General features: G+C 42.6%; 1 protein-coding gene across 1 annotated transcript in view; it reads left to right on the plus strand.

The window, feature by feature from the left end:
• Window positions 1–635: 635 nt before the first annotated feature.
• TEKT1 (tektin 1) overlaps window positions 636–11979 on the plus strand; it is a 31880-nt gene continuing 20536 nt past the window's right edge. Inside the window, exons 1-2 of the mRNA XM_003274593.4 lie at window positions 636–728; window positions 2091–2297. Of these exons, the coding sequence (XP_003274641.1) occupies window positions 2108–2297 (190 nt within the window). The 5' untranslated portion in view covers window positions 636–728; window positions 2091–2107. The remainder of the gene's footprint in view (window positions 729–2090; window positions 2298–11979) is intronic.

The following is an 11979-nucleotide window of genomic DNA, read 5'->3' on the forward strand; positions in this document are numbered from 1 at the left end:
GATAAATATTAAATCTTCTGGAGCTATGCCCTCCGATTTAATTTTTCTCCCATATTTTCCATCTCCTAGTGGATGCAGAGTGACTTCTGGAGTGTTTGCCTGAAGGCGTTCTACTCACACCTGCCCTCACAGTGTGCCCCGTCGGGCGCTCCACGCAGAAATAAGCCAGTTGTGGTGACAGACCTATACAAACTCTGGAGGAAACTCACTGTAGCTTACAGAAACAATCAACTTGGCTTCCTGATTTTTAACCCTCAATTTCGCCTGCGGCTGCGAGGGCCTGGAGGCATCACCCAGCCCAACCCCACTGTATAGCCGGGGAGTCCGAGACCTGGGGTACAGCGCGACCCGAGATGATCCCGCCCGCGGGAGGGCCCGGACTAGACGCAGGTCTCCTGACTCCCAGCTCGGGGCTTTGGCTGCTGTCTTCTGTTTGGTGCCCCACGTCTTCGCGATAGGTTGAGGTGGCCGGAGCATCTGGCCCTACCCTTCCCACGCGCCACACTCCTGGGTCTCTGGCTATGGGGTCCGCAGAATTTGCGCCTGCGCCAAGCCTTTGGCCAGGCTGCTCAGCGGCGGAACCCGCCCTCGTTGCCCTGGCAACGCGTGTCACTTGTTGTCATGGAGACCGCGATGTTTACCTCTTTGTTCTGCAGGAGCTGGAAGCTCCAGTTTGGGTAAGGAGGCTCCCATTCCGAGCTTGCGTGGTGGTTCTGTGTGGCGCTGAGGTAAGTAAACCTTGAGCCCACCCCACCGACCCCTACCTGCAACCCTCCCCGCCTAACCAAATCCTTATGCCGTTGGGATGAGCCCTAATTTAGGTCCCCACCTCTCTGGGGGCTACTCAGACTTATCCAGGAGTCTTGGGTTAAATGCTAGGCTCCACACTCAGATAAATTTGGTAGAAGCCATAAAAGGGACCGAGCTAGGAAGAAATGGAGAAACTCCATGTTGTCTGAGGGGGCTGAGTGGGCTGAGGTTCTCAGCCTGGTCAAGATCTGACTCTAGTTTCATCCTTATATATGTGAAGGCTTCAGAGATCCAGAGGGCCCTAAGAGCAGGGGCTCGGACTTTAGGGCAGAGATGGGAGTAGGGGCAGATTTCAGCCCTGTCTGAGGAAGGCAGTCCTCACGGTCCATCAGAGTTGTATGAAGATGAAGTGGGTAATTTTAGCGTTTCCAATGCCGGCAGCCTCTGCCAGCTGGCTTCCCCTGTGTTGTTCCCCTTCCTGTTCTCTCCTTTTCTTTGTCCTGGAAGTTTTTAGATTCTTTTATATGTTGAACAAGTTGAATACCCAGTTGTCAGTTTACACATGTTACATTTCCTCCTCCTCCTCTTCTCCTCCTCCTGCTGCCTCTGCCTCTTCTTCTTCTTCTTCTTCTTCTTCTTCTTCTTCTTCTTCTTCTTCTTCTTCTTCTTCTTCTTCTTCTTTCTCCTCCTCCTCCTCCTCCTTCTCCTCCTTCTCCTTCCTTCTTTCTTCTTCTTTTTTAAAGAAAACATGTCTGGGCTCATGTGTTTGGCAGAACATTACTCCATGAACCCACAATTCTAATGAGTTATAAAAATGCATACATGTGTTCACCAAAAGACATGTATGAGACTATTAATAGCATTCTCGTTATGGCCCTAGAGTGTAAACAACCCAAATATCCATAAACAGTAGAAAAGAAAGCTAGATTTTATTCATATAATGTCACCTACACAGCAATGAGAACGAACAAACTGCAATCATATAGACAATATGGATGAATTTTACAAACATAACGTTGAGCTAAAGAAGTCAGAGACAGAATAATACACACTGTATTATTCCATTTATGTTAAATTCAAAAACAGCAAAACAAATTTGTAGTGTTAAAAGTCAGGATACTGGTTACCCTGAGGGGCTTGAGGTGGAGTAACTGGGAAGAAGTTAGAGATGCTGGTAATGCTTGATTCTCGGTTTGGGTGCCGGCTACACAGACGGATTCATTTTGTGTACAGATTATGATTTATGCAATTTTCCATATATATGTCACGCTTGAATAAAAATTGCCATAAAAAAGGACAAATTGCTTTCATTTAATCTAAAAGAGTCTGCTTTTGATCAGGACTTTGGAAACCTCAGATGGCTAAACTATTACAACCTCCGCCCAAGTTCCTGCCCTCAGAGTGGCACATTGCTAACAAGAACCAGTGCCACAGAGCAGACGCTCAAAGGTCCCGATCGGAACGCCTGGTCGCAGAAAGCCAGAGGCTTGTGGATGAAATTGAAAAGACCACAAGAAAATCTCAAAGCGATGTGAACAAGAAACTAGGTAAGACAACATGCTTGGCATATTCGTGAACATGCTAGGATGAGGCTGCTGAGTTTAGCTATAGTGTCATGTTCAGGTGTGGCAACATATTATTTTTGAATATTAGAGAAAATCATGTGTATTCTCCAGGTTCTATGTTTAAGTTCACTGCCCTAAGACAGATGCAAGGTAACCCAACCTGATTTTCAGCCACCCATCATTCATTTATTTGTTGATTTGATCTACAGTTATTGAGCATCTATGTACTACACACTAGGCATATCACAGGGAATGATCAGAATTTCTGCTTTTTAGGGGCTTCTAGCTTGAAGAGGATAAAGATACAAAAATTAACCATCAGAATACAGTCAGCCCTTCATATCCACGGGTTCAGCCAATTGTAGGTCCAAAACACTTAGGAAAAAAACCAATAAAAGATAACAATACAATTAAAGAATACAAATAAAAGCAATATAGTTCAACAGCTATTTACATAGTATTTGCATTGTATTAGGTATTATAAGTAATCTGGAGATGATTTAAAGTATACTGGCTGGGTGTGGTAGCATGTGCTGGTAGTCCCAGCTACTTGGAGGGCTGAGGCAGTAGGATCCTGTGAGCCCAGGAGTTAGAGACCACCTTGGGTGATATAGCAAGACCCTGTTTCTTAAAAAAAAAAAAAAGGAAAAGGAGGAAAGAAAGAGAGAGAAAGAAAAGAAAAGAAAGAAAGAAAAAAAAGAAAAGGAAAGAAAAGAAAAGAAAGAAAAGGAAAGTATATGGGAGGATGTGCATAGGTTATATGCAACACTACACCATTTTGTATAAAAGACTTGAGCATCCATGGATTTTGGTGCCTGCCAGGGACTCTGGAACAAATCCTCCAAGGATACCAAGGGGCAGTTGTATAACCAGATAGGTGCTGGGGTAGGGGAACAAAGACAGCGGTGGAATAGACACGAAAAATTGGAAAAGATTTTCTAGGAAGAACGTTTACTTGAGTCTTCAAAGAAGAGTCATTTTCTCTTGACAATTCCTTACTTAAAACAGTATTTATTTATATTTATTTAAATTTCTTGAGACAGAGTCTCACTCCATCACCCAGGCCAGAGTACAGTGGCACAATCTCAGCTCACTGCAATCTCTGCCTTCCAGGTTCAAGCGCTTCTCCTGCCTCAGCCTCCTGAGTAGCTGGGATTACAGGTGTGCACTATCACACCCAGCTAATTTCTGTATTTTTGGTAGAGATGGGGTTTCACTATGTTGGCCAGGCTGGTCTTGAATTCCTGACCTCAGGTGGTCCACCCACCTCAGCCTCCCAAAGTGCTGGGATTACAGGCTCGAGCCACCGCACCCGGCCTAAAACAGTATTTAAAAGGTAGCGTTCTTTAGCAAAGATCTCAGGAAAGCACATTAAAATAAAAAGATAGTGTCCTTAAATAATCAAAACAAAAATAAACATCATAAAACAAAACAAACAACCAACATCTGCTAAATGCCAAAAGGGATTAACCAGAGGTCACCAACTAAACTATCTATAGGGACCAAGCAGGTAGCATAGGGGTTGAATGTAAGGCATTAGGGATTAGTATGGACTGTGGGGACCTGGAGAACGTGTGCCCCATCTAAGGAGGAAGCTGCTACTCGATTTCAACCCATTGCTTCCAAGAAAGAACATGGGCCCAGTGTTGCCTGACTGTCCGATTTTTTCAAGAAAATCTGGAAAGCTGGAATTTAGTCACGTTTTAAATGTTGGTAACTGACTTAATTTATTTATAACACTGGGCCAGCTCAACAAACACATTTATGGATCAAACCTGGTCTGAGGACTGTAGTTTTCTAATTTCCAATAAACAAAACCTTCATTCAGGTCAGCAATGTTAGATGTTAGGCTCTCCTGATAGGTTGACCCTTAACATTGATACCACCCTGTAGACAGGCCTGTTCTAAATAATTGTACAAATAGGTAGGTGTTAAAAATGAGAAGGCGCCCGGGCATGGTGGCTCACGCCTGTGATTCCAGCACTTTGGGAGGACAAGGTGGGCGGATCACGAGGTCAGGAGATTGAGACCATCCTGGCTAACACGGTGAAACCCTGTCTCTACTGAAAATACAAAAAATTAGTGGGGCATGGTGGCACGCATCTGTAGTACCAGTTACTCAGGAGGCTAAGGCAGGAGAATCGCTTGAACCCAGGAGGTGGAGGTTGCAGCGAGCTGAGATCATGCCACTGCACTCCAGCCTGGGTGACAGCAAGACTCTGTCTCAAAAAAAAAAAAAAAGAGAAGGCATTATTCATTTTCACAATACTGTGTTTCAGTAGATATGGGAAAACAGTGAACCTTCATTGATTGATAGAATCATTTTAAAAATTAGCCATTAGGCATTAAAAACATCAAATACGTAGGAATAAATCTAGCAAAAGATGTGCAAGTGTTTTGCACTGAAAAATCATTTTTGCAAGAAATTAAAGAAATTCTTAGTAAATGCAGGGATTTATGAGTTAATGGATTGGAAAACCTAGTATTTAAAAAGTTGATTCCCTTCAAAAATTAATCTATAGATTCAATACAATGCCAATGAAAATCTCAGCAGGTTTTACGGTGAAATTGGCAAACTGCTTCTGAAATTCATATGGAAATGCAAAGCGTCAAGAATAGGCATGAGGCTGGGTGTGGTGGCTCATGCCTGGCTCCCAGCACTTTGGGAGGCCGAGGCAGGTGGATCACCTGAGGTCAGGAGTTGGAGACCAGCCTGGCCGACATGGCAAAACCCTGTCTCTACTAAAAGTACAAAAAAATTAGCTGGGCGTGGTGGTGGGTGCCTGTAATCCCAGCTACTCAGGAAGCTGAGGCAGGAGAATCGCTTGAACCTGGGAGGCGGAGGTTGCAGTGAGCCGACATTGCGCCACTGCACTCCAGCCTGGGCGACAAGAGCGAGACTCCATCTCAAAAAAAGAAAAAGGCACAACCATCTTAAAGAAGAACACAGTTGGAAGACTTCTACCACAGGTACTGAGAGCTGTGACAAAGCTATGGTAATTGAGACAGCAAAGTATAAGTGAGGATAGACCTGTTGACCAATGAAACATGACAGAGTCCAGAAACAAACCCACATACATTCATTCATCTGAGTATGACAAAAGCAACACTACAGTTTAATGGGAAAAGGAGAGCCTTTTCAATGAATTGGCCAATTGGATATTCATATAAAAAAATGATATCCCGGCCAGGCGCGGTGGCTCATGCCTGTAATCCCAGCACTTTGGGAGGCCGAGGCGGGCGGATCACGAGGTCAGGAGATCGAGACCATCCTGGCTAACATGATGAAACTCCATCTCTACTAAAAATACTAAAAATTAGCCAGGTGTGGTGGCGGGGGCCTGTAGTCCCAGCTACTCGGGAGGCTGAGGCGGGAGAATGGCGTGAACCCAGGAGGCGGAGCTTGCAGTGAGCTGAAATAGTGCCACTGCACTCCAGCCTGGGCAACAGAGCGAGACTCCATCGCAAAAAAAAAAAAAAAAAAAATCCCAACCCTTACCTCTTATTATCTATCTATCTATCTATCTATCTATCTATCTATCTATCTATGTATCTATCTATCTGCAAATCTAAGTGGAGTGCATATCTAAATGGGAAAGGTGAAACAATGACACTTAGGGGAGAATATATTTATGATCTTTATGACTTGGAGAAGGCAAAGATTTCTTATTCTTAAGCAGGCCTGAAAAGAACCATTCATAGAAAAGAAAAACAATAAATTAGACTATATTAAAATGAAGAAGTTTTGTTTAACAAAAATACCTCATCAAAAGGCTGAACAGCAATTTAAAGAGTAGGAGAAGATATTTGCAATATATATATCTGACAAATCCATATCCAAAATATATAAAGAACTTTTAAGAATACAAAAGAAAAAGGCAGATAACTCAATAAACAAATGGACAAATCTTGACAGACACCTTACAAGTGAGGACATTCAAACAGCCGATGAACATGTGAAGAGGTGCTCTAATTTTATGAGTCATCAGGGACATACAAATTAAAATCAAGTTGAGATGCCATTATACAGCCATGGAATGGCTACAATTAAAAAGAAGGAAGAGAACAAGAAGAAAGCAGAGGAAAGAGGATGTGGAGCAACTGGTACTGTCATATTCTGCTGGTGGAAATATAAATTGCTATAATCACTTTGGAAAGCTTTGGCAGTATTGACTACAGTTGAAGACATGCATACTTTTCACCTGGTTATTCTACCTTTAGAGTTTTATCATACAGAAATATATGTTTACCAAAGATGTATGCTGCAATGGTCAAAGGAGTGCCATTTGTAATGGCCCCAAACTGGAAATTACCCACATGTGCATCAACAGTAGGATAGATAAATATGCTATACCTCACAGCAAAGAGAATGAGTGGCCTACAGCTATATACAACACTACCTATGAATCTTACAAACTTAGTAAGATGTTGAGTGAAATAAATGACACACAGATGAGTACATGCCATATTATTCTATTTATGTAAAGTAAAACAAACCAAATAAAATGAAAAATTAATCTATACCTTGGTGTGTGGAATGATAGGAACTGGAAGGGGTCATGAGAGACCTCCTAGGATGCCAGTTATATTCTGTTATATTCTGTTTCTTGAGTTGGGTCTTATATGTGTGTGTTCACTATGAAAATACATTGAATTTTATGATTTTATGATATGTGTACTCTTCTATAGGTTTTTGGTGCTTCAATAAAAAGTTAAAAATAACTTGCAAGTACCTGTGCTGGTTCTGATGATATAGACACACTAAACTGGTGCTTGCCCTTGGGGAGCTTGCAGTCTGAAAGTAGAGATGAGTCCAGTACAGGATACCCAGGATATGGTGTGCTTCATCCCATAAGAGGCACCAATAAGGCACCGTCAGATTGGAGGAGAGGGCAAATCACTTCCAAATGGTCACATCAAATGACTACTCAATTTTCCAATCTAATGATCACTTAGTCTTCATCCAACTTGATCTCTCTATAATACTGGATGCTCAAAACTGGATGTGTCCAGTTACTTTTAGAATTCTATGACACAAATTTTTCCTGATTCATTTCCTTTCTCTCTGGCCATTTCTTCCTCTTCTCTATTGTTGATGCTGCTTTCCCCATTCATTTCCTATTGGTATTCTTTAGTGTTTTGTTCTTGGTCTTCTTAGCTTTTTCTTCTCTTCCCTCTATGCAATCTCTCTTGATGATCTCATTAGAAATTTTATCACTATTTTCTTTGTGTTATTGGTTTGCAAATAGAAATCTTCAGCTTTAATTTCTCATGAGAACTTTTTGGGGAAATAGAGAACTACTTGCTATATATTGCCATCTAGATTCCTTCAGGCACCTCAAAATAAGTATATCCCAAGATGAACTCATCATTGTCCTTCAAAACTTGCTTCTGCTTCTGTAGTTCCCTATCCTGGTTAATGGGACCAGAGCTTATTCATTCATTAATTCATTCATCCTTCAAATAGGTCTGACCCTGTGCTAAATGCTTAGGAGTATAAAATTGAAAAAAGACTGATACATTCTACTATGTAAAAGAGACACAACACAAGTAAAAAGACAAGTAACTAAAATTATTGTAAGTTGCTGGCCTAGATGAAGGCAATGGCAGTAAAGATGGAGAGAAAACATGTTTGATAATATGTATGTCAGATTTATGAATGAATTTTAACAACAAAAGTCAAGGAGATAGCTTGGACAAAATAATAAAGGCAGGATGAGTGTGACATTTATGGGGAATGAGTAGAGAGGTCCAAGTTGATGTATAGAGTACATGAGGAAGAGCAGTGTGATGAAGATGAGAGGGAGATGAAGCAGGGTCAAGTCTGAGGAAGACCTTGATTTTGGAATGTTCAGTTCATTGGGTAGCCTGTTAGAATTTAAGAGGTAACGCTAGAAATCTGGAGGTAATCACATAAAGATGGGTGAGGGGAGCCATAAGGGTAGATTAGACTACCCAAAGAATGCATCAAAAGAGAAGAAAAGGGCACATGAGTTGAAGAGGACCAAGAGAAGAGCTGAGGAACATAAGTTCAGGTGGAAGAATATAAAGATGAGACCAAGGTTATGAAAGCCAAAAGATGAGGTTTTGGCTGGGTGCGGTGTCTCACGCCTGTAATCCCAGCACTTTGGGAGGCCGATGTGGGCAGATCACGAGATCAGGAGATCGAGACCATCCTGGCTAACGTGGTGAGACCTCGTCTCTACTAAAAATACAAAAAATTAGCTGGGCATGGTGGTGGGCACCTGTAGTCCCAGCTACTTGGGAGGCTGAGGCAGGAGAATGGCGTGAACCTGGGACGCGGAGCTTGCAGTGAGCTGGGATAGTGCCACTGCAGTCCAGCCTGGGTGAAAGAGTGAGACACTGTCTCAAAAAAAAAAAAAGAAAAAAAGATGAGGTTTCACAGGCGAGGAAGTCTTCTATTGTATCAGTGGTTGTCTAAATGTCAAAGAGGCTGAGAGCTGAGCCAAAATAAATATGGACTGGTGACTTGAAGATTATTGGTGACCTCTGAGATAAGAGATGTCCAGTAGGATAGTGGAGGGTACACAGTAGAGGTGAAAATCAGTTACAAGGTGTCAATGGGAAGATGCCCATCTATATGGTGGATGAAGCACATGCAGTGTCTTCTCTTCCTTTTAGAATTCCAACAAAATAGCAGTAAAGAATTAATAACAGTAAAGCTAACAAAATGAATAATAAAGCTATGCCCCAAGCATGAGAGAGATTGAGACACATACACATGCAAGCGCACGTGCGCACACACACACACACAGAGTTAGAGAGGAAGCAACAGTAGACAAATAATGAAATCAAGATTTTAGAAAGCAAATGTCAGCCTGTAACAGACCTAGGGACTGCAGAAAATCAGGGTGGGTAGAGAACAATAAGAAGCCAGCTGATTCATGCTGCAGAAATCTTGTAATGCTCGAAACTGGATGCATCCAGTTACTTCTGAAGCTGGAGGGTCAGGATAGAACCAGAAACAAGATTGGTTGAAAGTCTTTATAAAGAGCTTCCTCTTCATTCTGGCTCTCCCTCACCCCAGCAGAAGGTTAAAAGTTAAAGGGTTCAATGAATGTCTACTTAGTGATTCATTCATTCTTATGTCTACATAGTAATTCTTCCAGCTGGTTCCTAGGACACTGGTAGCCAGGCTTCTACCCTCAGACAGGAGAATGGAGGACTTTTCTGTGGAGAAAGTAGAAAGTAACTGGCCCCAAAAGGAAAGATCTATAAATATTAACATTTGAGGATTCTCCTGTGAGATGCCAGGGTCTCACCTGATCACTCTGTACAATAAAGCATTCTGGTTGACAAGCACTGTCCCTGTAGACAGCATTTCCAGGTAGCACTTTAGCATCTCAGTCTAAATCAGATGATAACCAAATAATTGAGGAGAGCCACTAACATGGCAGACACCAAAACAAATAATCAAAGACACAGAAACTCAGGAGACAGACAGTGCATAGAGAAAATGAAGAAATACACTATCAAATCCATCAAGAATTTACAGAAGAGATTGCATCCTTGGAACATGTAGAGGAGTCTTTAAAAAAGAGAACATTTGGAGAACAGGCATTCTTAGAAATTAAGAATATAAGAGCAGAAAAATTTTAAAAATCAAAAGAAGTGTTGAGAATCTCCAGAAAGTGGGAAAAAAGGACAACAAAATAAATAACAGCAAAGAAAAGACAAGGAAATTAGAGGATCAATCTGGGAGTCTCAATAACTAATAGGAGTTTCAGAAAGAGCATAGAGAAAATGGAGAAGATATGGTAGCTCACACCTGGAATCCCAGCAGTTTGGGAAGCCAAAATGGGAAGATCAATTGAGACCAGGAGTTTGAGACCAGCCTTGGCAACATAGAGAGACCCTTGCCTCTACAAAAATAAGAAAATTAGGTGGGTGTGGTGGTGTGTACCTGTAGTCTCAGCTACCCAGGAGGCTGAGGTGGGAGGATCTCCTGAGCCCAGGAGTTCAAAGTTACAGTGAGCTATGGTTGTGCCACTGCACTCCAGCCTGGGTGACAGAGTGAGATCCTGTCTCTAAAAAGAAGAAGATGAGGAAGCAGGGCCCTAGGCCTGGCCCAGGAAGCATTTCTTTCTCCTAGGCCTCTGGGCCTGTGATGAGAGGGGCTGCTGTGAAGATCTCTGACATGCCCTGGAGACATTTTCCCCATTGTCTTGGCAATTAGCATTCGGCTTCCTGTTTCTTATGCAAATTTCTGTAGCTGGCTTGAATTCCTCCCGCCAAAATGGGTTTTTCTTTTCTACCACATGATCAAGCTGCAAATTATTTAAACCTTTATGCTCTGCTTCCCTTTTAAACATAAGTTCCAATTTCAGATCATCTCTCTCAAATTCAAAGTTCCACAGATCTCTAGGGCAGGGGCAAAATGCTGCCAGTTTCTTTGCTAAAGCATAAGAAGAGTGAACTTTGCTCCAGTTCCCAGTAAGTTCCTTATCTCCATCTGAGACTACCTCAGCAGGACTTCATTGTCCATATCACTGTCAACATTTTGATCAAAACCATTCAAGAAGTCTCTAGGAAGTTCCAAACTTTCCCAAAACTTTCTGTCTTCTTCTGAACCCACAGTTCCACATGGCTAGGGAGACCTCAGGAAACTTACAATCATGGTGGAAGGTGAAGGGAAAACAAGGACCTTCTTCACATGGTGGCAGGAGAGAGAAGAGAAAGTGAAGGGGGAGGAGACCCTTGTAAAACTTTTGGATCTCAAGAGAGCTCACTCACTCTCAGGAGAACAGCAAGGGGGAAATTGCCTCAATGATCCAATTGCCTCCCACCAAGTCCCTCCCTCAACAGGTGGGGATTAGAGCTGGGGATGAGATTTGGGTGGGGACACAGATCCAAACCATATCAAAGGGTATATCTGGCATGTGGCACAACAATTAAATAAGTTTGACACCGGTGTGAAATTTCAGGACACTAGGAAAATAGATTACTAAAATTTTTCAGAGTGGAAAAAACAGGTCATATACAAAGAATCAGGAATCAGAATGTCATCACACTTCTCAACAGAAACTCCAGAAATTAGAAGGAAATGGAGGGACACAATCACAATTCTAAATAAAAAAGAGTTACAAACTGTAACTCAGGGCACAGCCAAATAGAATGAAATGGTGAGGGTAGAATAAAGACATTTGCAGACTTGCAGGTTTTCTTTTTTTTTTTTTTTTTTTGAGACGGAGTCTCGCTCTGCCGCCCAGGCGGGAGTGCAGTGGCGCAATCTCGGCTCACTGCAAGCTCCGCCTCCCGGGTTCACGCCATTCTCCTGCCTCAGCCTCTCCGAGTAGCTGGGACTACAGGCGCCCGCCACCACGCCCGGCTAATTTTTTTTGTATTTTAAGTAGAGACAGGGTTTCACCGTGGTCTCGATCTTCTGACCTCGTGATCCGCCCGCCTCGGCCTCCCAAAGTGCTGGGATTACAAGCGTGAGCCACCGCGCCCGGCCGACTTGCAGGTTTTCAAAAACTTTACCTCACATGCATCCATTTCTTAGGAAGTTACTGAAGGATATGCTTCAGCATACTGAAAGAGTAAATCAAGGAAGAGGAAGAAATACAATCCAGGAAATGGGACAGCAACATGAGAAGAATGAAGGGGATTCCCGGAAGCAAAGTCATAGAATGACAGCTACACA

The sequence above is a fragment of the Nomascus leucogenys genome, chromosome 19, assembly GCF_006542625.1.
Source record: "Nomascus leucogenys isolate Asia chromosome 19, Asia_NLE_v1, whole genome shotgun sequence".
In the NCBI taxonomy this organism is placed as follows: domain Eukaryota; kingdom Metazoa; phylum Chordata; class Mammalia; order Primates; family Hylobatidae; genus Nomascus; species Nomascus leucogenys.